At 33.0% G+C, this 25,167-nt stretch overlaps 6 protein-coding genes across 14 annotated transcripts; 4 read left to right on the top strand and 2 right to left on the bottom strand.

The window, feature by feature from the left end:
* Window positions 1-8: 8 nt before the first annotated feature.
* LOC111417532 (WD repeat domain 62) lies at window positions 9-14,547 on the top strand. Of its 7 annotated transcripts, XM_071201134.1 has the most exons (18): window positions 9-78; window positions 127-368; window positions 501-630; window positions 1,590-1,751; window positions 4,750-4,841; window positions 5,210-5,325; window positions 5,915-6,444; window positions 6,497-6,657; window positions 6,712-7,911; window positions 7,965-8,123; window positions 8,790-8,965; window positions 9,029-9,492; window positions 9,543-9,878; window positions 10,185-10,311; window positions 12,699-12,794; window positions 12,861-13,166; window positions 13,357-13,599; window positions 13,780-14,547. In XM_071201134.1, the coding sequence occupies exons 4-18, from the start codon at window positions 1,683-1,685 to the stop codon at window positions 14,160-14,162; spliced, it is 4,458 nt and encodes a 1,485-aa protein (XP_071057235.1). In that variant the 5' UTR covers window positions 9-78; window positions 127-368; window positions 501-630; window positions 1,590-1,682; the 3' UTR covers window positions 14,163-14,547. The 7 variants fall into 7 exon arrangements, with proteins under 7 accessions (XP_071057235.1, XP_071057236.1, XP_071057239.1 ...); XM_071201135.1 differs by lacking the exons at window positions 9-78; window positions 127-368; window positions 501-630 and adding exons at window positions 969-1,288; window positions 4,266-4,358; XM_071201138.1 differs by lacking the exons at window positions 9-78; window positions 127-368; window positions 501-630 and adding an exon at window positions 969-1,288 and having other exon boundaries at window positions 12,861-13,070.
* Window positions 14,548-14,648: 101 nt separating this feature from the next.
* Window positions 14,649-17,865, top strand: LOC111417603 (nucleoredoxin-like). The gene is made up of 3 exons (XM_023049937.2): window positions 14,649-15,374; window positions 15,428-15,528; window positions 15,719-17,865. Exons 1-3 carry the CDS (start codon window positions 14,742-14,744, stop codon window positions 16,383-16,385), a joined length of 1,401 nt encoding a protein of 466 aa, XP_022905705.1. The 5' UTR covers window positions 14,649-14,741; the 3' UTR covers window positions 16,386-17,865.
* LOC111417613 (choline/ethanolamine transporter flvcr2b-like) lies at window positions 16,416-18,722 on the bottom strand. The gene is made up of 5 exons (XM_023049949.2): window positions 18,340-18,722; window positions 17,916-18,282; window positions 17,651-17,865; window positions 16,803-17,017; window positions 16,416-16,743 (listed from the first exon to the last, which is right to left on the bottom strand). Exons 1-5 carry the CDS (start codon window positions 18,631-18,633, stop codon window positions 16,476-16,478), a joined length of 1,359 nt encoding a protein of 452 aa, XP_022905717.2. The 5' UTR covers window positions 18,634-18,722; the 3' UTR covers window positions 16,416-16,475.
* Window positions 18,723-18,753: 31 nt separating this feature from the next.
* On the bottom strand, window positions 18,754-20,085 carry LOC111417619 (transmembrane protein 134). Its single transcript, XM_023049960.2, has 3 exons — window positions 19,933-20,085; window positions 19,625-19,877; window positions 18,754-19,571 (listed from the first exon to the last, which is right to left on the bottom strand). Exons 2-3 carry the CDS (start codon window positions 19,813-19,815, stop codon window positions 19,220-19,222), a joined length of 543 nt encoding a protein of 180 aa, XP_022905728.1. The 5' UTR covers window positions 19,816-19,877; window positions 19,933-20,085; the 3' UTR covers window positions 18,754-19,219.
* A 305-nt stretch (window positions 20,086-20,390) lies between these two features.
* On the top strand, window positions 20,391-22,597 carry LOC111417643 (sodium channel protein Nach-like). Of its 2 annotated transcripts, XM_023049988.2 has the most exons (6): window positions 20,391-20,448; window positions 20,505-20,866; window positions 20,922-21,510; window positions 21,560-21,993; window positions 22,050-22,153; window positions 22,208-22,597. In XM_023049988.2, the coding sequence occupies exons 2-6, from the start codon at window positions 20,757-20,759 to the stop codon at window positions 22,309-22,311; spliced, it is 1,341 nt and encodes a 446-aa protein (XP_022905756.2). In that variant the 5' UTR covers window positions 20,391-20,448; window positions 20,505-20,756; the 3' UTR covers window positions 22,312-22,597. The 2 variants fall into 2 exon arrangements, with proteins under 2 accessions (XP_022905756.2, XP_022905765.2); XM_023049997.2 differs by lacking the exon at window positions 22,208-22,597 and having other exon boundaries at window positions 20,400-20,866; window positions 21,560-21,862; window positions 22,050-22,127.
* Window positions 22,470-25,155, top strand: LOC111417659 (Transport and Golgi organization 5). Of its 2 annotated transcripts, XM_023050011.2 has the most exons (6): window positions 22,507-22,597; window positions 22,832-23,038; window positions 23,357-23,732; window positions 23,865-24,000; window positions 24,051-24,200; window positions 24,258-25,155. In XM_023050011.2, exons 2-6 carry the CDS (start codon window positions 22,844-22,846, stop codon window positions 24,826-24,828), a joined length of 1,428 nt encoding a protein of 475 aa, XP_022905779.1. In that variant the 5' UTR covers window positions 22,507-22,597; window positions 22,832-22,843; the 3' UTR covers window positions 24,829-25,155. The 2 variants fall into 2 exon arrangements, with proteins under 2 accessions (XP_022905786.1, XP_022905779.1); XM_023050018.2 differs by lacking the exon at window positions 22,832-23,038 and having other exon boundaries at window positions 22,470-22,597.
* Window positions 25,156-25,167: the final 12 nt, after the last annotated feature.

Genomic DNA, 25,167 nt, shown 5'->3' with positions numbered 1-25,167 from the left:
TAATTTTTTTCTAATTAATTCCCCTTTTATTTAATGTTAATCCTCACCAAAATTAAGATTTTGCTGCATATTAATAAGGTAAACAATCATTTTATTTTAAATAGACTCTTTAAACATTTTTTTTAGGTTATGTTTTACGAAATGGGAAAAAATGATGTAAATCTCTTCGAATCAAGCACTTCTATGATGCTAGATTCTTTTTTATTTGGTTATTTGAGATATAACACCCATAAGGATCGTTTATGTACCATAAAAAAGGTGAAGGAAGTGATTCTGCAGTGTTTAATTAATAACGGAAAAGCAACTATTACTTTTTTTTAAGGAAAAGGACCAATTTATGTTTAAATAATGAACATAAATCGGGATAAGTAAGTTAATTATATTACAAAAATTATTTAATTCACATAAACGTTAAACATAACCTCAATTTTTTGGTTATGTTGTTTTTATTTGTTGGTAAGTTAATAAATGAACTAATTGAACTAAATAATAAATTATAGATGAGTTAGGCTGTGTTGAATAATACAAAGTCAAGTTGCAGTAAAGAATTGAAGGTTTAGGATGCCTCCAAAGGTGATTTATTCAAAATCCTTTTTAACCCAACTGAAACGCTGCGACTCGTAAGATTAGGTTAGTGGATTTTATTTTTAATATTATTTATTGTAAATAAATAAGTAATTAATCTTTAATTAATAATTTTAAAATTCTCAATCAGTGCCATCTTTCAGTTAAAATGGAAAAAAATTGTGATTAAAAAATCACAAATTCCAACAAAAAGTTTGTAATTTAATTTTTTTAGTATAAAATGAAACGATTTAACATTTATACATATGCGTTTATATAATATTAATAAATAAATTAATTAAACTAAAAAAGAAATCGCTGTGACATATTCGATGTTTAAAATTTTGATCAGAGATGTCGCCACGCGTTCCTAATTTACCGACCGACAACTTGTCCGCAATCAAAAATGGCCGCCACACATCTAAACATGCAACACCGCGTAAAGACAACATTTTTCCAGCGCGAAAAGTACCTGTAATCAATCGATTTTTAAGTTTATTTTAAGTGTTTTAATATCGTTTCGTTAAACTCAACAATTCCATTCGTATTATCCGCGTAAATATCGTTTCCGTCGAGTACGTGCCAACAATATACCTAAAATAAATAAATAACACTACCTAAAAAGAATCTAAGAAATAAAATCGATTTTCGCGTTTGATTTGGTCGTTTTAAAATGTTTTCGTTGAATTAACGCGTGAAGGGGTATTAATGTTTCAAGGTTTCGGTGAGTTAATTGTTACTTTTACTCTCCTCCCGTGGTAATTGTTTAAAACAAATAACTTAATTTAACGCTCAAATATTTACACAAAAGCATCGATTATTTCTTGTTTAACTTATTTATCGTGTTTGAGGTTATGTAAAAATCTAAAAATATTTGATTTAATTGCGTCATAATTTAATTTTTGAATTTAAAACAATTTCATAGACGATTAACCTCGCTAAACAATGAATTGAACACAATAGATGTAAACCGAACGATGAGAGAAGAGAATATTTATTCATTCAACGTCCCGATTTTGTTTCAGATGGAGTGTTTTTTAAAGGATTAAGTGAAATAACCCAAAAGAAAATCAAAAATGAGATTTTAAAATTATCTGTTTAATAATTTAGTCTTAAAAATGGAGTGTAAAGTGGTTCGAGCCCCTAATTTAAAGCGAGGGAAAACCGAGGACAGAATTACCGATAGGGTAAGTAAATTAATTAAATTTAAATAATTAATTAACCTCAAAAAAATTTGACAAATGTCAAATTGACAGGTTTAAAAATTCTAACCTCAATTTTTTTTTAAATGAAGTTTAATTTTTGAGAATTATTATTATTAATTTAACTGCGATGAATCGATTTAAAACGAATTAACAAGTTAATTCTTTTTTAAATCGTGTTTTCTTATTATTTATAAGTTATAAACGATTTAGAAAGCAACCCACGTTCTTTTCTCCTTCCTCCTTCTTCTACCTTCATACCATATAGATTCAAAACGTCACACACTTCACACGAAATGAGATTGTCTTTAAAACGTCGCCAGTCTATCGTTAGATTCCGTGCCGTGAGCAACTCTTTTTTCCAATTCGTTTTTAATTCGATTTTGGTGGTTTAAGTTTTTGTTGTGATTCCAAAAATGTTTCAAAACATAACCTTGATTAAGTTGATTTAATGAAAATTTTAAGATTTTGGATTTTAAGCGATGATTATTCAACAGGTTAGTTAATTTTTAATTTATTTTCTTTATTACTTCTTTTTTATTGCTTTTTTATTATGTAACTTTTATGAAAACGTTTCTTTTCAGTAAATTCCTTGCGTTTCTTGCATACAAATTTCTTTATTTTCTTCATTGTCTTTCTTCTTTGGTATTCGAAATCCGTTTTTGTCGACAATCACGTCTCAGAGTTTTTTTTCTTCGCTTAACATCCTCTTCCTGTGTTTTTTCAATGTAATTTTTCACCGTTTTAAAAAGCGTATTCCCATTTGAACGTAATTGAAACCTTTTGGTTTAACGTTTCAGGTTACGAATGGATATGGAAAGGAAAAATTAATGCTCCGTTAATTTTCCTGTGCATTTCTTTCTCTTATTTTCTATATTTCGCGACCTTTAATGCTCGACTTGAATTTCTTCCTGGAATTCTTTTATTCTCTTTATGTTCTTTATATTTAACTGGTTTTTAGGTTTAAACTTGTAACAATTATTTTTGTTAGGTTCCGTTTTAAATTCCGTTACCTTCAACTTAAATATAACGTTATTTAAGTAAATTTTAACATTTATCTTTCAAATTTTAAAATTTTCTATCTTAATTTTTATTTTAAACTCGAAAATAACGCGAAATTCTTAAAGACAATAAAATCCCTTTAATTTGATACCAAACACGACATATTTTCATTAAAAAGTAAAAAAGTTAGGTTAAACGTCAAATGTCAAAAAAATCGATTCGCTTTTTTTTATTTTAAACTCAATGAAAATGAGAAATTCTTAAACAAGATGAAAAATTCTTTAATTTGATACCAAACAACCCTATGTTTAATAAAAAAGTTAGGTTAATAACCGCCATTTTATTTTTTTAATTATTTATTAGTATCTTTATTGATGTTAAAGATATCCCCATCGAGTTTAGACTCATTTTAAAGCATTTTTAATTTCCTTTGCGGTTAGAATGTTTAAAGTTATTTTATAAATTTAAAAAAAATGTTTGATTAAAATTTTCATCAAATTCGCCATCTCCATCAAATTTCCTTTAATTTGTTACCAAATAACCCCATACTCAATAAAAAAAAAGTTAGGTTATAAATCCGCCATTTTGAATTAATTTTTTGGTTAAATTTTATTGTATCTCACTTAATTTTAGAGATAACCCCATCGAGTTTGGATTCATTTTAAAGCATTTTCAGTTTCCTTTCCAATTCTAAATCATTTTAAGACCTACTACAAAAAAAGAAATTTTTTATTTGCCTCGGGCGTGGTCTAATTGGTTTCAACCCCTCATTTCATCAAGCAAATTGACCCAAATTACCCCGGAAGCGATGAGTTATGATTTCGTTATCATTACCAGATTAGAATCGTTTCATTTACCTAGTCCATAATTAATTAAATGTAGGGTCTTTAACCTCTCATTTTATATAAAGCATCATTTTAATGATACGAGATCAAATAAAATCTGCGAAATCACTTTCACATTCGATTAAAATAAAAAAAAAATCCACATTCGGTTCTTCTTCATCATCTTGCCTCGGAATTAGAAAGCCAATCTCTCGTTTCTTGACTACTTTCTTCACCTCACGATTTATTCGCTCTTTAAGTTGTTTAACATTTTGTGCTTTATAGGGGAATTAAGCCTGCATTTTTTGCGTGTTCGATTCGAAAACGAAAATTACTGTATTGAGGAAAAATTTTCATTTTAATCTTCGCCGAGAACTTGTAACTGACCCAATTCTTATCCGCCTAAACCATCGAACGCCAATGAACACCCAGATGCGTGTCGAATCGTTGAGAGTTGAGTGTGTTCAAGAAGTAGAGGAAAACGCCTTCAACCCACGCTTCTACCTGCTCTGCTGATCCGGTGGAATCCGCGTGTTTAAACTGTTTAGTAAACGTCCTTGGGATTCGTCATCGACCAAATAGATAATTTCATTTTCGTTTTTATTCACGCCATCGTTTTTCTTTTATTTATTTGTTTTTATTTAAACAATAATAACAAAAATGTTTCTCATAGGAAATTGGGTTTAAAACTTAATAAAAGTATACGAAAATGATGCCCAGAAATTCTATGCCGTTAATCGAACGTGAAATCGTTTGTACTTATAAGGTAATGAAGAAAAATTAATAAACAAATTAATTAACTTAAAATTAATTAAATTAACTTTTCATTTTGACATGAAAATTTAAGTTGGTTTTAATAACAAATTTACACAATACGATTATTATTATTGTTTGTGCACGTGTAAATTGCATTTTTCCGCCCACTTTTGCGTATTATTTAAAATCATCGTTAAAAATAACGCTTTATTACTTTGTAAATTATCCATCGCAAAAATTTAAATAATTTAAAATAATTAAAAATAATTTGGGGATTTTATTTTCTTAAAAATTTTAAGTTGGCACTTAAACTTAATGTCAATTTCAATATCAACATAACCCTAAAAAAATATCGCATAGTTTTTCCGATTTAATCTAAAATTATTAATTATTCCTTCCAGATTAAATTAGAAAAAGTATTGGGAGTGACGGTTTCGAGTAATTCAGCGCTTCATTCGAGTCCAAACGGAGATCTTATTGCATATCCGGCCGGGTAAGTTTTTTTATTCGATTAACGCCGATTTGTTTTAGGTCACATTGAATCTTGATCACCTCTCGGTTTGTTTGTCGGCGCAAAATGTTACGCAACAAATCACAAATAGTATAGGTCATTTTTAAAAATACCCAATCGTTTTCTTGGCAAAGTGGTTTTACTGAGACTTGTCTCGACAATTAAAGCCTCGCGATATTATCCGTTCCATTAAAACGAAAATCCCGTTACTTTAAATCGACTTCCACGACAACGACCCATTGTACTTGTTGTAAAAGTCCCACAATGAATCGGAAATAAGAAATCTCTCGATCTACTTTTCAAATAAAACAAAATCAACGATTTTAATTAATTTTTTTTTAAATTTTTAGATGCACTGTGGTTTTATTTAACACCCAAACCGGCGAACAAAACCATATCGTCAACACCAATCGGAAAAGCATCACATCTTTAGCGTTTTCATCTTGCGGACGATATTTAGTAACAGGTTAGAGTTAAAAAAGGCGTTTTATTCCATCGATTATAACCACCTGCTATGTAATCCACAAGAGTAGCAGATGTTGGCAAATTGTAGCAATTATCTGTGGAAAATAGCGACCTAGAAAAGCAGAAAAAAGCGTTATTTCATCGAAATCAAATAATTAATTTGCTGAAGGCGAGAAAATCTAGGTTTATACAGTAAAAAGGTTTCTTATTGTTATCGATGGATTAAAATTACGTGTTTCGTTACTTTTTATTTTTGTAATATTGAAATAAATAATTTAATTTGAGTCACATAACCTAAAAGACTGCCATTAATTGTCTGAAGTAAGCTTCATCAATTTGGTACCAACCTAAAATTTTTACAAACATTATTTAATGAATTTAAAATTTTAAAAAAGTTAAATTTAATTAGAACAATCTATATAACACACATCTTTATAATAAAATAAAAATAATTTCATTTTGATTCGAATTAAACGAATCACTAGATGGCACCACCTTTCTTTTTAATATGTGACAGATTTAACTGTCAATTAGATATGAACAAATTTACGTGTTTCAATAACAAATTAATATTTTTTTCTCTTTATTAGGTGAATTTGGTCACCAACCAGCCGTCCGAGTATGGGATTTACAAAGCGACCCTCAATCGACCCAACCGGGACTTTTCCCGCAACCTCAACAAATCGCCGAATTTCAATCGCACAAATACGGAATATGCTGCGTGGCGTTCTCGCCGTCGAACAAATTCGTCGTTTCAATCGGCACGCAACACGATATGATCGTAAACGTGTGGGACTGGCGGAACAACGTCAAAGTGGCCAGCAACAAAGTCAGCATGAAGGTAAAGGCGCTCGCTTTCGCCGAAAACGGGAGTTATTTCGTCACAGTGGGTAATCGGCACGTCAAGTTTTGGTTCCTCGAGTATGGAAAGGCTAAATACACGGAGGCGGTGCCGTTAATGGGACGCTCCGCGATTTTGGGGGTCCAAAGGAATAATTATTTTTGTGATGTCGCGTGCGGGAGGGGACAATGTGGTGATAGTACATATGCGGTTACCAGGTCCGGATTACTTTGCGAGTTTAATAATAGAAGACTGCTTGATAAATGGGTAGAGTTAAGGGTATGTTCTATAATTAATTTGGTGATTTATTTGATTAATTTATTTTTTTTAGACAACTAGTGCCAATTGTATTGTGATAGGTGAAAAATACATTTTTGTTGGTTGTGCTGAAGGAATCGTGAGATGTTTTGACCCGATTACGCTTCATTTTGTTACTACTCTTCCAAGGACTCATTATTTAGGAGTCGATGTTAGTTCTGGTTTGGCAATCCAGTGAGTTAATTAATTCTTTAATATAATTAAAGGTATTAATTTGAATTTTTTTAGACACATGTCTTCCCCACCTTCTGAGGCGAAATACCCCGATACAATAGCAGCGACTTACGATGAAACCAACAATAAATTAACTTGCATTTACAACGATCACTCGATTTATATTTGGGATGTCCACAATATTAGACGTGTGGGGAAATCGCATTCTTTCTTGTTTCATTCCGCGTGCATTTGGGGCGTGGAGATGGCCCCACCGAGTGGGGGGGCTTTACCACCGGGCAGTTTTTTAAGTTGTAGTTCAGATGACACGATTCGTCTTTGGACGTTAGATAAACTCACGCAAAACACGTCCCGGGGGATTTACCAAGGAAATATTTATAGCGATGAATTGTTAAAATCCGTCTACATTGATGATGAATTAACCTTTTTGAAAGACACCGATTTATCCCAAACGAACGTATCAACCCCGGCTGATAAAACGGAGACCAATACATCATACGATAGCAGAAATGGCGTTCGTTGCGTTAAATTAAGCCCAGATGGGAAACACTTAGCGAGTGGGGATCGCGCCGGAAACATCCACATCCACGAAACTGGAAATATGAAAGAAATCTTAAAAATCGAAGCCCACGACGCTGAAGTACTTTGTTTAGAGTATTCATCCTCAGAGTATTCCGACCACAAATTGTTAGTGAGCGCAAGTCGAGACCGTTTAATTCACGTATTCGATGTATCAAACAACTACGCTTTTTTACAAACCCTCGATGATCACTCATCATCAATAACAGCGGTGCGATTATTAAACAGCCCGGATGGATCGTTACAGATGGTTTCGTGTGGTGCCGATAAATGTTTAATTTTTCGCTCGCTTGGTGGGACCCCGAATGGGAGTGCTCAATTCACCCGTGGTAATAACGCAACCGGAAAAGCGACCTTGTACGATATGGAAGTCGATTCGGGGCAAAAACACGTCATAACGGCGTGTCAAGATCGAAACGTGCGCGTTTACAGCGTTGCAACGGGAAAACACACGAAAAGTTTTAAAGGGAGTACCGGTGATGAAGGCACGTTAATTAAGGTGGCTTTAGATCGATCGGGAATTTATTTAGCAACATCTTGTACTGATAAATCGCTGAGCGTTTATGATTATTACACCGGTGAATGTATGGCTACGATGTGTGGTCATTCTGAGTTAGCCACTGGGTTAAGGTTTACCAATGATTGTAAAAGACTGATTTCTGCGAGTGGGGATGGGTTCGTTTTACTTATTTTTTAAAAAAACTTGTTTTTATATTTTTTAATTTTAGTTGTATATTCGTATGGAAAGTTCCTCATGATATGGTTGTTACGATGCATGCTAGGCTCAGCCAACAAGCGATGAGGCAAGGGAAAGCATTAGATTCCGATATTTTTAGTGATGGGGGGCAAAGTTCCGAATTATACGAAAGTGGAATAGATAATTACAGGTACTTTTATTAATTATTACTCAATTAATCACAAAAAAAAACGGAAAATTCTTACAGAAAATTAAAAGTACTTTAATTTGATACCAAACAATCCTATGTTTTATAAACAACAACAAAAATAGTTGGATTAAATCAAGAAAAACCTGCCATTTTGATTTAATTTTTAGGTTAAACTTTTTTATATCGCTTAATTTTAGAGATAACGTTTTATCCACCCAATTTATAACAAAGACCCTTCAGAGCCATCTCTAAGAGATAATTGAAGTGCAAATTCCTTCTTACATTTCCTAATTAATAATTAAAGTTTAAAAAGTCTATAAATGTCAAATTTTTAAGGTATCTGTTGGTATTACCTAGGGACCCTATAAAATTTCGTCATCTTTTAATAACATTTACTGGAACTAAAATAATTGGATTTTTAAATTTTTTAAATAAAATTACGTAAAAACATTTAATTATAATTGCAAAATCGATAATTATATTATGATTTTGAATTTTAAAAGTTTAAACGTCAATTTTGATTAAAAAACTTGACGTAACAAAAATTCCCTATTACTCGCACTAACTTCACAACACATCCACGTTAATAGAAAAAAAATCTTATTGTAATTTATTGAATAACTTCAAAATTAATTTTTAACTATTTTTTTTATTACTTATTTTCAGATTTAGCGTAGGACAATTACCTCAATGGGCTCGAAAACGCATCCCGGAAGTGACGAGCACCCCTGCTTCTCCCTACAAAGTGGCGCCACCTAAAGGGCGTTGGGCGCAACGAGCCGAAGAAAACATTTTGACGTTTTATTCCGCTAATAGCGTTATTTCTTTCAGCTCAATTGGAGGTAAATAAAAATACCTTTTCATTATACTTTAATTCAAAAGAAATTTAATAAAAAAAAAAACAGATCGAAGAGTCGATTCGGACGGTTCAAAAGATAGCTCGTTAGATAGCGGCACAGAATCGAGACAATACCGCGACGATTTCAAACAAACCCCACAAACGAACATAACCTCAAATTCTCCATCATCTCGTCTTCCTTCGTCGGAAAGGACGCGGATTCTCACCGATGATAGCGCTTTGGGGTCGTTAGGGCGCGATCCCGATACTGAATCGACAGCGCATGATGCTGATATTGACTCGGATCATGAATATAATCGGCATCAGCGGCACCATCATCATCAACCGCTTTATTATCCGTCCCAAATTGATTCTGCGAGTGGGAGTGAATTCACCGTTACGAATATTGACGCGGATGAGTTGCGGAAATCAGTGAGAAAATCGAAAAGGAATTTCCCATTGATTCCGTTAGCGGTTCAACAACCAACTTCGATTTCCGGAAGTCAAGAATCCGATGATGATGACGACGAGGTAAATTATTGTAAATTAAAATTTTTTTGTTTAAATAACTTATTTTTTAGGCTTCAACTCCGAGCGGTGAAAACACCGATAGAAATCCGATGTCTTTCTTATCGGTTAGTTCGGAATCGTTGGATCAATTAAGTAATCGTGAAAAATATTTGCAATCAACGTTCGAGAGTTTAAGTGGTGTTGAGACGATGGAGGCTTCAACCCCTGGATTGAATAAATCCTCAATTTCCTCTCAGTATCACACGAGATTGGGGGCGACGACGACGCAATTGCGGAATATAAACGTTATTAATGCGACGAGGCAAGCGAAAAACGACCCGGACACTTTAAAAAAAAGGGAGGAGTTATCGAAAATGATTGCCGACACCAAAAAGAAATTAGCTAACGTACGTTGTTTAATTTAAATTATTTTTTTTGTAATTCGCGTCAATGAAAGCTATTTGAGCTCATAATTTTTTTTTAAATAAATTTTTTTTCATGAACCATCAAAAAATGTCACTTGAAAAAAAAACGATAGAGCCATCTGTCGGGAAAAGTCTAAAAATGCACGTTTGTAACTATCTTCTCATCATGTCAAATATTTTAACTCATTTATTAAAAAACTCGTCGCTTCGCCACTCGTCTTTAAATTTGAATTCTGTGTCTTACGAAACTAGTTTTTTAATATACTATTAATTTTTTTTAAATTTTAGGTGGGTCATAACAGCCCGTTGAAATATAGTAAATCGATTCACGATCTTTCCCACATTCCGGAACGTGATAAATGGGGTAGTCCTAATGGATCATTATCGCGGGGTGACATCCAAAGTCCTAAATCAGGTACGGAACAACAGAGTTGCCAATTTCTTCGTCCACCCGAAATCATAAACTGTAAGGATTTTCCTTACACGATCACAGACACGGATTCGACGGAGCTGCAACCGTGCGGCTGTCACCACCTTAACCAAAACCCATTATTATCCATTACTAACATAACAACGCCATCTAATAACGCAAATAACAATAACACAGATAATTTAGTTAATAACAGTTTGGTTTTAAGTGATATATTAAATAAAAGTCCCGAAAGGAATGTTAAAAATTTAGCCGCGATGATAAAACCGAGAAAGTTACAACTCGATAAAACTTTGGTTAAATACAAAATGCATAAAAGCTTACCCGTTTCCCCGGTAAACGAAGAGGTGAGTTTTTCCGATTTTATCGATAAAGATAAGGGCCCAAGAAAATCATTCAGCTACTTCGTCGACTTTAAAGACGAAAATGACACCGATAAAGGTTTCCGAGAGATTTGCGACGATATCGAACGATTTAGTAAAGATTTAAACTTAAACGTTGAGGATGATGATAATTTTAGCTCCGATTCATTAGAAGAGTGCAGCTTTAACAACACAAGCAAAAAATCGAAGAGCTTAATCCCTCCGAGGCGGTGCGTCTCGAATAACGAAATTTACAAATACCAAAAAGAATTGGATTACACCGAGTTTTATCACCACCACGAATGCAATTTACCAAAAAGTAATAGCTTCTATTTGAACCCGAGTAATAAAAACTCGCAAGATTCGATTTTATCCGAAGAAAATTTTGAGGTTATAAGTAATAAAAGTTATTGTAATAGCCTCGAAAGCGTTTTATCGAACGATTCCGATTGCAAATCGGCCCCTTTAGAGGTTTTATTTTCATCTTATCGCAAAAATAAAAGCTCTCAGAGCGAAATTAATTTAAAACGATCTCACACTTTTACATCGAGCGAATTTAACCTCAAAAATGAATTCAATCAAAAACACGTCGAAACACAAACCGATTTGCTAAACGAGGTTGTTTTTATTAAAAAGTCTGTTAAATCGCCGATGATGAGCGTCGATTTCCAAAAAAAATTGGAGAAATTTGAGAAAATTACGAAAAATTTTAATAAAAACGAAGAAGTTAATAAGGGAGGTTATGTTTATGAACGTGAAATTAGCTCAAAACAATGTCAAGTTGGTCTCAATCAATGCGAAGTTGGTTATAAACAAGGTTACATTAATGAGAACATAACCTCAAAAAGAAATTCGCAAAAAGGGATTTCTTTTGTGGTTGAAACTAAATCGGGGCCGTCTAAATCAAGGGATATAATGCATATTCCATCGTTGGAGTCGAAAAATAAACAATATAAAAGTAAATATCGTAATGTGTTGAATAATAAGCCGGAGATGAATTTGGAAATTTTCGAGTCGAGTCTTGGCAATCAAAAATTTACATTAACGAATTTAAATTTTGAGCGAAATCGGAATCAAATACAAGAAACTTCCTCATTGGATCGCCATTTATTATCGAAAGGTTTGTTTGATGATAAAAAGGTTTTTCATAAGCCTCCAAAAGCGATTCGGAGACACAGCTCGAAAACTCGAAAAAAAACCTACGAATACATCAAAAAAGAAGATTTTTATAAAAACAACAAAAATAATAACTTGGAGAATTTAGCCCCTTCGAATTCATCGTCGGAACGAACGATCGAGATTAATTATAAAGAAAAAAACGTAGACAAAGATTGCGAAAATGGAAATAATTTTTTATTAAAATCGAATAACTTCGATTTTGATTCTTTAGAGAATAATTTAAATGTCGACGAGAAATTTTACGACAGTTTGGAGACGAAAAATTTGTGGGATCACTCGGAAAAAGACAAATTAAAGGTAAATAAAAACGTGGTCCAAATGAATTCGTCTTCGATCGATCGGATCCAATCGGCACTCGAAAACATTAAGATTTTAAACGAAATCCAAAAGAAAATTCAAACGATAAACGATTTAGTTGAATGTTTTAAGCAAAACGTTTCGAAGGGAAAAGTTCGGGCTTTATCGAATATGTACGAAACGATGATGAGTAATTCGAGGAGTTTGCATAATAATTTAGGAGGTCCTCCGAAAGTGAGAAGGCGAAATTTAAGCTTACCTAATTTCGTTGAGCGAAGATTAAATCCAACGCCGAGTGATAAAAATCAAGGTGATTTATCAACAATTTCTTTATTCGATGTTTTGATGTTAACGATTAAGTTCAATTTATTATTATCGAATTCCTTTCCTGATTTACTTAATTATTTAAGAATTCCGCATGGTTTTGCAGCTTTCGTTCGATTCGTTCCATCATTTTTATACATATTTTTGCATGATTTTTATTGAACATTGTGATTTATATTGCATGATTTTTTTTGTTTGCCACGATCATAGTCGTAGACAATAGTTTGCGTAGATCGTGTAGTTTAAGCGACCTGAGCATGCAGACGCCACCCGCTCCTATTCAACCAAAAAGAAAAATCGATAAAGGTATTCATTCATTTAATTTACGCAAAATTTCGTTAAGAAATAAATTATTTCTTTATTATTTAATAGTTTCAGGGAAACACCAAAAAAGTACTTCCGTTTCATCATCGAGAATGACCGTTCATGGAGCCGGTGGGGGTACGCAAAGCATTAGTAACGGGAGGGGTTATAATAAAACGTTAAATATGGTTTCGATGATGAAAAGTAGCAGTACAAGTGCTTTGAATCAGCCCCAATCGGATTCCGAGCCGGAGATAATCGCCGAAAAGAAAATTTCAAGTAGGCTTATGCGTCCCACTATTAGTTCATTAAATAAATTAGCTAATAAATCGACTAATAACACACTTCATCGCAAGAGGCACGCTCATTCCGTTAGTAAGTGACTAATATTGATTTAAATCAAAAATTTTTAAAAAAATCATTACATAACCTCAAAAGAATTTTTTGTATTCAATTTAGTTCATTTCTCAAAAAAGAGATGGCGCCGCCACCCAAATTTATTACATTAAAATAATCTTTAGGTTATGTTTATTGTTTTTACGTTTCGTTTTTGCGTGATTTTTAGTGAATTTAAGCACTGTGGGGAATGGGGACACCAGTTCGGAGGATGAGGCGGCCAAAATCGTGCAAAAACCCGTCGTTCCGCCACGAACTAGGAATTTATCGGAGTTGCGAAAAAATTCTTCGGGAAAAGATTCGGGGAAAAATCTACGAAAAAAATCGGTCGAGATTCAAGACGATTTAGAAACTACTTTAATTGGGATTGATGTTGAATCTCCTGAAAAATTGGATGTCTCTACAGCTCAATGTAAGTAATTTTATAACCTCACCTTTTTTTTGGACCTAACTTCACTTTGTTTAAATTTTTTATTTTATAACCTCACTTTCTTATTTATTTTAATTGCCAACCCCTTTTTTTTTGAATCTAACTTCACTCTGTTTCCTTTTTTATTTTATAACCTCACTTTTTTAATTATTTATTTTTTAGTATCAAAACAACTTTGTGATAAAGTAGCAGAATCATTAACGATAGCTGCGAATAATGTTGAAGAGCTTTATCGAAGATTATGGGTTGATTCATCATCAGAGGAGCCTCAACGGAATGTAAAAAAATCCGATATGGTAAAAAATTTGGAACTATCGATTGCGAGGATGCAAAATGTGCTTCAAGATGTAGCGTTAAAGCGGATCCAATTAAATGTGACAACGAATGGTTGCGGTGAGACGGTGAATCAAACTGAGAAGATTATTGCGTTGAAAGAATTGTTTTCGAAGGGTGTTATGAACGATCAAGATGCTTTCGTGAAAGTAATGCAGCAATATTCTGATATTTTGTTGACGATGATGCATCAAAAGATACAAAGTGATTAAAATGTTATTGAAGAATTGAGGTTATGTCATTCTGAGGAATTGAATGTGGAATTAATTGAAAGCGAGGACCTCTACTGCCAAAAAAAAGAAGTTAATTTGTTATGTTTTTTATTATTGAAAGTGATTATTTGTATTTATTCCAAGAATTAGTTTAATTAATTAAGTATGTAGGTGTTATGCCATATATTTTAAAAAAATATTGGAAAAAAATAATTTTTAATTAATGTAAAAGTAAAAACAAAAAAATCTATGTCCTAGTCAAATATAAGAAAAGAAGCGCACTTTAATTAATAATTAATGATGTAAAAATTGAATTAAATTAACACTTAGAATTTTTTTTAATGTAAATGTTTAAATTTTCTCAAAATAAATAATAAAAAAAATAGATTGGGCTATTCAATAAAAGATGGCTCTAAATAAATTTGAATTATCGGGTGCGCATGCGCATTTCGTTGTAGGGGGTGAAGACGCCAACTTCGCGCAGTTAACTACGGGCGTCGCGACGCAACGCATTTTTTAACCACAACAAAAAATTTTAATTAAATATTTTAAAAAATGATAACGAATTAATTAAAAATAATGGAAGTAAAATTAAAGTGGCAAGAACGTCTTTTTGGTAAAACGATAATAAAATGTGCGAGTTTGAGCGAAACGAAAGAACAAGAATTGGTCCCCACGTTCGAGACGTTAAAAAAAAGCGAGATTTTGGGGGTTTACTTCTCGTTCGCGAACGTGCACGGTGATGAAGTCGTGAAGCGTTTGCGAGATCTTTACGAACGTATCAATATCGGAAAATCGTTTAATTTTCAAGTCGTCCAAGTGGTTCTTTGGGCGCACAACGATTTTTACGAGGACATCGAGAACAGCCATCGCGAGAGTTTGTTGAATTTGCCGTGGTTCGCGGTCCCCTTCACCGAAATCCACTTAAAAACGAAATTATCGCGGAGATACCGTATTAAATCGGGGGTGCCAACCTTGGTTTTACTCGACAAAGACGGCTGTGTTATCAGTGCTGCCGCCCAAGAAAGACTCGGTGAAGACCCTACGGGGGCTTTGTTCCCATGGAGACCGCGACCGGTTGAGGAAGTACTAAAAGACGTCGTTTTAAAACCGGGGGGGATGTACAAAAAGGAACATAATATGAAATGGGACGAAAAGAATTACTCCGATTTTCAAATGAGTGTGAAAGGATTTTATTTTTCAGCGCATTGGGTATTTTTTGATTAAAAACATTTTTTTATTTAAAAAGAAAAATTCGTTTTTAGTGTCCACCCTGTAAAGCGTTCACCCCGCAATTAGCGTCCGTATACAACGCGATTCGAAAAAAAGAGGTCGATTTTGAAATAATTTTCGTGAGTAGCGATAGGTGAGTTAAAAAAAAGTCATTAACTCGAAAGGGGTGAAAACTTTTTTTCTTTGTTTCCCATTCGGCGAGAAAAAGGGGAAATCGCTTTCAACGCGAAGCTTTTAAATCCCACATCAACTTGTATTCATTCAACCCCTTTTTTTCCTTTTTTTCTTTTTATGTTTCTAATTCAACATGTTCCCCATTTTAGGAGTCAAGATTCTTACGAGACCTACATAGAATCAATGCCTTGGTTGTGCATCCCCTTTCAGCAAGTTAAAGTCCGCGGGGAGCTCGCTGAATTATACGGGATAAGGGGAATCCCCACATTGCTCCTTTTAGACAATAACGGGCACGTTATTACGATGGAAGGGAGAGCCGAAATCGCGGAAGATCCACTTGGGTTAAACTTCCCATGGAAAGCGCGATCCGTTAATATCCTATCGGAGCGCTATATAAGTAGATTACACGATTACCCCGCAATTATTTTATTCGTTGACTCGGAAGAAACCGAGGTGCAATTCGCCGAAACCGTTTTAAACCCAATCGCGGAGTCTTATTTCAAGCGGAACAACATCAACTTGAACACCGTTTACGACGAATTTTTCCAAGACGACAACTTTTTGCAATTCTTAATCGCGCCAGATTGCGACGCGACCGATTTGTTGCGCGATTTGATCGATTTAGACGAGGTGGTCCCCCTTTTGATAGCGCTCGATCTCCCCGCGAGGAAATACGCCCCGATGGAGTATGGAGTAGAGCTCACCATTGACTCAATCACCGAGTTTATTGAGCGATTTCAAAGCGGCCAAGTCAAAATTCGCCGGATTAGCAACGAAACGGTTAATAATTCGACGCAAGGAAACGAAACTCTATAACTTAAATAAACTTAATAAATAAAACAAAAATTTAATATATTAATTGTATTTTATACCAAAAAAGCAATAAAGATTAGGTTAAAATTAAAATTAATGTTTTTGGTCAACTTTTTGCCTCCTTAGATCGTTTGGGATAATCACCGTGACACAACACCCAATAAACAAGAAAAAAACCATTAGACACAACGCCCAAAACGTTCCAAATTCTTTTAATAAAACCCCCAAAGCCAAAGTGAAAATAACCCCGAAAACCTGCGACATTGAAATGATTAAACCTGAGCTGGTACTTTCCGGTTGAGGGTACGTTAATTCGGCGGCAAATTCGAATCCGGCAGGGTAATAAGCGTTTTGGAAGAATCTAAAATTAAATTTTAATCAATTTAATTCGTTAAATTAAACAATTTGATTGATAATCACCCAAGAAATGCGACGCTCGCGTAAACCACAGCTTTTGAGCGTGTCTCCAAAGCGAAGCTGAACGATAAAACCCCCAAAACGGTCATTGTGTACAACCCGAGGGTGGTTTCTTTGAATTTTTTGGTACGATCGAGAATTATTCCGAAAATGAGGGAGCCGAAAATTCCGAAAACTACTAAAAGGAGGCCCATTCTTCCTGCGTCTTCTTCGGCGTTCTAAAAAATGATTTAAAAAAAATATTATTTCGATATTGGTGATTTTGTATATTAGATGTATTGACATAAAAAAAATTTGACAGTTTGACACAAATAAATTGAGGTTAAAACTTTTTTAGTTTAAAAATTAATTAAATTAAATATTTGAAATGGAATGGGTTTCAGAGAGACCTAATTCTAATTTGGAAAGAGAAATTTTGTGAAATAATGAAGAATAAGGAGGATTTTGTTAAGAAATGCGGAGAATGTTAATAATTATTAACAAAATGAAAGAAAAAGTGGAAAATTATGTTTTTGACATTAACCTAAAATTAAATTGATTTAATTACCAACCCAAATAAAATTAAAAGTGAAAATTCCCAAATTGGTCAATATTTGCTTGAATTTCGGAAATAAATTAAAAACGAAAATGAAGAGATAAAAAAAACGTTGTAAATTAAATTGATTATTTGTAAATGATTTGATCACGTAATGAAGTATTATCAAGATGAAAGAGAAAATTAAAAGTGACGTTGTGACATTAACCTAAAAAACCATAACCTATAAATAATTTTTTAAATTAATAAGTAATTCGAAAACGAAAATGAATTGAGACGTTTAAGATTAAAAAAAATATTATAAATTAATGCCTACTTTAAAATATGATAAAATAAATTGATTTAGTAAAGTGCAAATCCCAGCATACACTCCAATATTCATTCCGTATGAAACCATCAACAACCAAAACGCTTTATTCGACAATAACTGTCTGTAGCTCCGCCAATATTGCTTTTGAGTAAACTCCGTCGCATTTAATCTCTGATAAGCTTGAGCTTGACTCGGTGGATGATCCGGTTGCGACTTACAAACTTAAAATAAAAAATCAATTAAAAGAATAACTATCAAAACAAAATCTTACAAAAATAAACCAAAATAACGATTGGCGTAGTATAAGCGGCAACCCCATAAAACATATACGACAATTCCCGTCCGATATCATCCAAATTATCGTGATTTTTAACAATCATTGGCGGTAAAATAAATCCGATTGCATTCCCGAGTTGTTGTCCGATCACTCCGATTGATGTGGCGGTTGAAACTTCGTTAGGCCCGAACCAAACCGCAGCAATTTTAGGGGGCATACTCAAAATGAAGATTTGCGAGACGAAAACGACGGTTTGTCCCAAAAAGGTTACCCAAAAACGGTCCGGAGATACCGAAAATACTTTAATCCAAGTTCCAATTGCTGTTCCGATTACTCCCGATAAAGCAGAAAACCTTAATCCCTAAAAAAATTAATTTAATGTAAATTAATTGAGATTAAATTAGGAGTAAGAACTCACCATTTTATCGACGAAATAAAACCCTGGGATCATTAATGGAGGATAAGTTATCATTGCAATCATTGAAGTCCAATCCACAGCAACTGAAGTAACGCTATAATATCGCATTATGATGTTGGTGATGATGCTGTATTGAACCCATTGTACAGCACTTGAACAACCGTATAAGAAGAATAAAGTTAGCACAACCCATCGGATTTTGTATAATTTCACTTCTGAATTTTGTTGTGTTGGTTTTTCTTCGCTTCTCAATGGTTCTAAAGCTTCTAAAGTAACGTTATTTTCCCCAATCATTATGGTGATTATTCAATATGCTTCAAAGGAGGTGATTTAAAGTGACAATGATGAAATAAATTGAAATAATGCGAATAGGAACTTTTTAAAGGAATGTTTTTTAATTCAGAACAAAAGGAATCGACTTGTGCAAATAAGATTATTTAATAAGTTGAATAAATAGAATTATTAAAAGCATTGTTCTCGAAAAAAAGTTTTTTTTCATATTTTAAAATATTTTATTGTTACAATTACTTACGTAGTCCTCTCATAAATTAATTAAATCAATACGTTCTAGTAATATACAAATTTTAAATTTAATCCTTTTAAATTTAATTTTTTTTGAGGTTAGAAACACACAACCACAACAGAAAAGAAATTAATTAATCTTCTTCACTTATTACGTTACTTAATTACTTTTATTATCATCGTTTTAAGTCTTTTCTTTGAGATTCAACTTAACTTAACCTCCGCTTTATAAAAATAAAGTTAAAAATTAAAACCAAAGAGAGCTCTTCTTCACCATTATTGCAAATATCACAAAAGAACCTAACCTTAATAACTTCTTCCATCTTATTATTATTCCTCATACAATTACTTCCTTTATCTAAGTAAATAATGGTAAATTATGAAAATGATAACCCCTACGTCCTTTAGCGGCCAAATAAATATAAACAACGTGATAAGCCCCTGGGACGAAACAAATAAACCCGGCTATTAAAAAGACGGCACCCTGCAGCCCAGCTTGCGGCTCCGCCAACGCTAAAATCCCAGTCCCTAATAACCCCAATCCGATCACTAAAAGCGTCGTCGCCGCAAGCACCATCCTCCAATTTTCACGCACCTTCGGGTGTCGAAAACAAGATCGCGATATCGAAGGATCTTGGTGTGAGCCATCGTAAAAATCTTGGATTAACGAGTCGGAATCGCGAGAACCATCGTTAACTAACCGATAATTCCTAAAAAAACACAAAAATTAACCAAATTAATTAATAAAATCGATTTAATTCACCGTGAATTAGTATTATTCCCATCGATATTCGCAACTCCCACAACAGACCCAACCGGGGACATCGTCGTTGTTGCTCCGTACACTTTAATCGCTTCATCGGTTTCTTCCTCGAACGCGTCATCGATTGAAAAGCGTTTTTGTCGAGCCGAATTGGGACCGTTCGTCGTCCCGAATTGTCTTCCGGAGGCCATAACACGCCGATTACTTCGCAAAAATGTTTTTATTTTTAGGTTAAATTCACATCAAACACCAACTAAAAAAAATTTCGGTTATTTCGCTAAAAATTTGTGCCCGACCGCGAAATTTACCTTGTTTCTTTAGCCTGGACTCTACATTAGCCCAAATCGATTCGAATTAACTCATAAAGATGAGTTAAAAGGGATTCGTTAGCGAATTTTTTGTCTTTAATTTGACAGATGGACGGATGCTAATTGTCGTTTGTCAAAATATTGGGTACGTTCGAATATGAATTAAATTAAATTGAAAATTAAATTATTGTGTTTAATTCGATTGTTAGAGTAAAAAATTGTGATTTAATACGAATTAATTTCCTTTTTTTTCCCACTTCTAATTGTTTAAAATATTTGATATTTATAAACTAATTTTTAAAACAAATAAGTGAAACAAAAATAAATATGATTCATAATACTTTTAAAAACAACTTCCTTTAAAATTTACTTTAAATGTATCTAAATCGAAATATTCAACTTATCAAGAATAATCTTTAAAATAATAGAATAAAATAGTGCCCTCTATGTTCACTTAAAGAATTTTAAATTTTATTCAAAATAAACATAACCTAACTTTTTAAATAAATAAAAATGGTAAAAATCTATCAAAAATAAATACGATTTAATAAAATCAATAAAATCCTTTTAAGAACTAACCCCCAAACAATTTACTTAATCTAAATGGATCTAAATTGGATTCACATCAACACAATGAAAAAAATCATCTTGATTGGGGGCACAAAAATTACTCCAAACGATCTTAAAAGACGTCTTAAAATCAATAAAATCGTTTTAAATACAAATTCCATATTATTTATTTTATCTAAATGGATCTAAATCGAATTTACATCAACTCGATGAATAAAACCAACTGATCGGGGGAACCAAAATGATTCTTAGCGATGCCTCCCCACTTAAAAGATGTCTTTGTAGCAATAAAATCGTTTTGTACCGAATCGACGATTCATGGTGTTTTGTATTTAGTTAATTTTAAATTACATCCCATGGAGAGGTGTTTTAAAAGAAATTAATTATAAATGTATTATTTTATGTATCTTTTTTTTTAGAATATTTTGGTTATTAATCATAATATCAGCTTTAACCGGAGGAATTTTAGCTTCTTTATCAAATTGGAACCGTTATCTAGCAAATCCGACCGTTGTTTCAATCGAAAAAGATTTTAGGAATTGGAATAATTTGTTTCCGGCTGCCACTGGATGCCTTTTAAACAAAGTCGATGAAAATAAAGCGGAAATTTATATCTTAAAAACGTGGGGATTGAATAAAAATGATAATAATTATGATTATTATTTGAGTTTTGTTGAAGTCGTGTCAAATATTTCGTATTTAAATTTAAACGATTTTAATCGATTTAAAAATGATTCTAATTTAGAAAATATTGATATGTTGAATTTAGCTTTATTCGTTCATCCAGACATCGATGGGATTTTAGTTACATCCGATTTAAAGGTACAATCAACTTGGGAAATGATTTTAACCGAGCTAGGAGTATGTTTTACGATGAACTCTAAATACTCGAATTTAATCCGAGTTGATTTAAACACTTCAAAAGAAGTATCTCATTTACAAAGTTGTCATTATTTAAATGGTTTGTGTTACGCTAGATACGATACAGAGTCGGATTCATCAATAAATGTAAATAATTGAGGTTATGTTTCAAATTAATTTAATTTTTTGGTTTTAGTTTTATATACATTCCCCTCTGGATATCGTACATTCATCGTCGGAGTTACCTTGGCTTGTTGGGTCAAGTCAAGAGGTTGAAATTAATTATAGAATGCAAGAAACCGCTTCTGATTACAACTTAAAATCTTTATCTCCGTACCAAAGGAAATGTCGGTTCGAAGATGAACCTTTAGAAGAAAATTTGGGAATTTTTAGTACGACTTTTTGTTATGTATCGTGTCGTTATAAAAAAATGATTAATTTGTGCGGTTGTGCACCGTATTTTTATAAAACTTTTAATGAAGAGGCTAAAATATGCAATGTAAGCGGGTTATTGTGTGCGGCTAAGTTTGCTAAGTTAATCGTTGAGCCCCCATCGAAATTTGGGTGTGAGTGTCCTCAACCGTGTAATATTATTCGGTATTTACCCCAAATTCCAAAAATTACTTATTGGTGAATACGATTAAATTATTATTTAAACTGGATTTTAATGTGAAGTCATTTTTTAGGGAATTTGGATATTTCGATCAAAGATTAACGTTTAGATGGGGGTTATTACCCCCTACAACTAAATATAGGAGGAAAGTGTTGTTTAGTTTTGAAGATTTAATTGGTAAAATAAAATATTATTATCTAATAACATTCTGAGAGAGTTTTTTTGTTTCAGTTTCATTCGGAGGTGCAATTGCTTTATTTTTAGGGTCAAGCTTTATTAGTATCATCGAAATAATTTATTGTTTAATTAAATATTTGTTTAAATTAAATTTTTGAGCTAGGCAACCAATTTTGCGAGAATTTTCTTGTTAATTTTAATTTAGCTAAATTTTGCTTTGATAATTATGAAATTTAATTAATTTTGTTTAATTATTTAAGGATTATTAAATTTTTTTTAAATCTTGATAAAGATATTTTGATAATAAATTAGGTTGGCACCCTTTGTAAACGTCACTTTTAACACTTCATTGTTCAGAATTAATCCGATTATTTGCAATTCCTTTATTAAAGTATAAGTAAAAACGATGTGCATATCTAAACGACTTATATAACTCTTTAACAAGTAAGTAGAAAGAATTAATTTGCGTTAAAACCCGCACAAACGTCACGTAATGCTTTTTGAGGTTATGTCACCTTTGTGTTGCCCCCATTTTTTTGAGTTTTCAGCGTAGTTTTCATTTAATTTCGCTTAATTGTGTGCATTAATCAAAATAAAGATAAAATCATCACAAAGTTAGAATCATTTTTATGTTAGAAGTCGAAGAAAAAGTGTAACCTTTAAAATTAATGTATTTAGAATAAATACTGTATGGCCGGGAAGAGGGGCCGTTCGAAAGCGGCTAACACAGCATCAGCCCCTGTTGTTGTTGTTGGGGGTCGCCAAACAACGAGTGCAGCCCCAAAGCAACCAACATTCGATGATTTAAGTGTTTTGACGAAAGATCAATTGAAAGCGGAGTGTAGAAAACGTGGTCAAAAAACCACCGGAACTAAAACCGAATTGGTACGAATTGGTTTAATTTTGCCGTTTGAGTTTTTTTTGTAGTTAATAAAGCACGAATTTTTTTAAATTTATTTTAGACTTAGATTTAGAAATAAAATTCTTATCTTTAAGTGCTTAAAAAAAAAATCTTGATAAAATGGGAATTGTTCCAAGCGACATTGGCATTGGTACTTGATACACGCGCGATTTTAAATCGAGAACAAAAAATGTAGCTTTCTACAACGCTGTTGGCCTAGATTTTAAACCTTCACCACAATGACATCGGAATTTATTTCAAATTTATCATCAAAACGTTAAACAAGTGTTTGTTATTTTTAGTTACAACGTTTGGTGCACAAGATGACATCAAAAAAACATTTAAACGTAACCACCAACGGATCAGCGCCTCCGTCCGAGAAAAGCGCCCGTCCCCAATCACGTAAAGATGCCTCAAACAAACAATCCGAAAAGGACGAACGAAGCGGAATAGTTCTCCACAAAAAACCTTTACTCACCTTAGAATATTTCGCGAGGGAAGTTTTTGTATTAACCGGAATTTACGGAAGAAAATTTTTGGAGTTTCGAAAAACCGTCGTTTTTATCGCGATCTTAACGATTTCGATGACGTGCAGCTTAAAATTTAGCGGCCCCCAACAGACTTTAGCCAACAATTTGTACAAACAATTATTGTGGTGTCTTTATTGGTTAGGTTTAGGTGAGAAATGTCAAATAACTTTTTGAGGTTAAAATTAATTATAAAACGTCAAAAAATTTTTTGAGGTTAAAATAAATTTTGAAACGTCAAAATTTTTTTGAGGTTAAAATAAATTTTTTAATTATTTTTTAGGAATTTTATCTTCGGTGGGGCTCGGAACTGGTTTACACACTTTCTTATTATATTTAGGACCCCATATAGCTCAAGTTACGATCGCCGCGTATGAATGTGGGTCTTTAAATTTTCCTGAACCACCATATCCTGATGAGTACGTAATTTTTTATTGTTATCAACTTAATTAATTAATTTAATTTTTAGAGTTGTATGTCCAGCAGATGGAAGCACATCTGATATTTCGATTTGGTCGATTATATCAAAAGTGAGGTTAGAATCGATGTGTTGGGGGGCCGGAACTGCTTTAGGCGAGCTTCCCCCGTATTTTATGGCGAGAGCAGCGCGATTATCGGGGTATTTAATCAATTTATATTAAATACGCTCAAAATTAATTAATTTTTTTAAATTTAGTATCGACCCCGATGACGAAGATAACGATTTAGCAGAATTTGAAGAATTACAGCGCAAAAAAAAGGAGGATTTGACCCTAATTGAAAAGGGGAAACTGTTCGTGGAAGATATAGTACAAAAAGTGGGATTTTTAGGAATCTTGGCTTGCGCTAGTATCCCAAATCCACTTTTTGATCTCGCCGGGATAACTTGCGGGCATTTTTTGGTTCCATTTTGGACGTTTTTCGGTGCGACGCTTATTGGGAAGGCTTTGATTAAGATGCACATTCAAAAGCTGTTTGTGATCATCGCGTTCAACGAGGCGTTGATTTTGACGGCTTTGGAGTGGTTAAAAGTTGTTCCGATTGTGGGGGAGGCGCTTCAGATCCCGTTTAAAACGTTTTTGGACGACCAGAAAACCAAGCTGCATCGAAAAGGGGTCGGTGGGGACGCGGAAAAGAGCGGAAATATTTTGTCCTCGATTTTTGAGAAGTTTGTTATTGCGATGGTGATATATTTCGTAGTTTCGATAGTTAATTCGTTGGCTCAAAGTTACCACAAGAGGATTTCGAAGGCTAAAAAAATAAACTAGTAAATCATTTAGACCGTTAGATATCTTTTTCTTTATTAGAATTGTATGTGTGTGAGAGATTTCGGATTTAAATTTGATTGAGTGATGTTTAGGAATATTAAAAAAAGCATTCCCTTAAAAACCTCGATGGGTTTTTATTAGTTTGATTATTATTTGTCCTAATTTATTAGATTCCTTTTGATTAAAAATGTTAAAATGATTTAAGTTTACTATTGTAAACGTCTTACAAGGGATTTACACTTTTTTCCTATTTTTTTATGTTATTCGGTTCCCTATGTATATAATTAAAATGAAAAAACGTAAATAAAATGTTTAATAAACATTAAATTAACAATTTTT

This window comes from Onthophagus taurus, unplaced genomic scaffold (assembly GCF_036711975.1).
Source record: "Onthophagus taurus isolate NC unplaced genomic scaffold, IU_Otau_3.0 ScKx7SY_16, whole genome shotgun sequence".
Lineage (NCBI taxonomy): Eukaryota > Metazoa > Arthropoda > Insecta > Coleoptera > Scarabaeidae > Onthophagus > Onthophagus taurus.
This window is presented reverse-complemented; position numbering and strand designations above follow the sequence as displayed.

Coding starts and splice junctions, on each gene's coding strand:
- LOC111417659 (XM_023050011.2), top strand. CDS start 22,844: ATGGCCGGGAAGAGGGGCCGTTCGAAAGCGGCTAACACAGCATCAGCC. Junction 23,039..23,356: donor CCGGAACTAAAACCGAATTG/GTACGAATTGGT, acceptor TGTTATTTTTAG/TTACAACGTTTGGTGCACAA. Junction 24,201..24,257: donor AGAGCAGCGCGATTATCGGG/GTATTTAATCAA, acceptor TTTTAAATTTAG/TATCGACCCCGATGACGAAG.
- LOC111417613 (XM_023049949.2), bottom strand. CDS start 18,633: ATGATTGGGGAAAATAACGTTACTTTAGAAGCTTTAGAACCATTGAGA. Junction 17,866..17,915: donor CGTTATTTTGGTTTATTTTT/GTAAGATTTTGT, acceptor TTTTATTTTAAG/TTTGTAAGTCGCAACCGGAT. Junction 17,018..17,650: donor TTATTTTATCATATTTTAAA/GTAGGCATTAAT, acceptor ATCATTTTTTAG/AACGCCGAAGAAGACGCAGG.
- LOC111417532 (XM_071201134.1), top strand. CDS start 1,683: ATGGAGTGTAAAGTGGTTCGAGCCCCTAATTTAAAGCGAGGGAAAACC. Junction 13,167..13,356: donor GAGGCACGCTCATTCCGTTA/GTAAGTGACTAA, acceptor CGTGATTTTTAG/TGAATTTAAGCACTGTGGGG. Junction 13,600..13,779: donor GGATGTCTCTACAGCTCAAT/GTAAGTAATTTT, acceptor TTTATTTTTTAG/TATCAAAACAACTTTGTGAT.
- LOC111417603 (XM_023049937.2), top strand. CDS start 14,742: ATGGAAGTAAAATTAAAGTGGCAAGAACGTCTTTTTGGTAAAACGATA. Junction 15,375..15,427: donor TTTATTTTTCAGCGCATTGG/GTATTTTTTGAT, acceptor ATTCGTTTTTAG/TGTCCACCCTGTAAAGCGTT. Junction 15,529..15,718: donor ATTTTCGTGAGTAGCGATAG/GTGAGTTAAAAA, acceptor TCCCCATTTTAG/GAGTCAAGATTCTTACGAGA.
- LOC111417619 (XM_023049960.2), bottom strand. CDS start 19,815: ATGGCCTCCGGAAGACAATTCGGGACGACGAACGGTCCCAATTCGGCT. Junction 19,572..19,624: donor GGGAATAATACTAATTCACG/GTGAATTAAATC, acceptor GTGTTTTTTTAG/GAATTATCGGTTAGTTAACG.
- LOC111417643 (XM_023049988.2), top strand. CDS start 20,757: ATGCCTCCCCACTTAAAAGATGTCTTTGTAGCAATAAAATCGTTTTGT. Junction 21,511..21,559: donor AGTCGGATTCATCAATAAAT/GTAAATAATTGA, acceptor TTTTGGTTTTAG/TTTTATATACATTCCCCTCT. Junction 21,994..22,049: donor ATTCCAAAAATTACTTATTG/GTGAATACGATT, acceptor GTCATTTTTTAG/GGAATTTGGATATTTCGATC.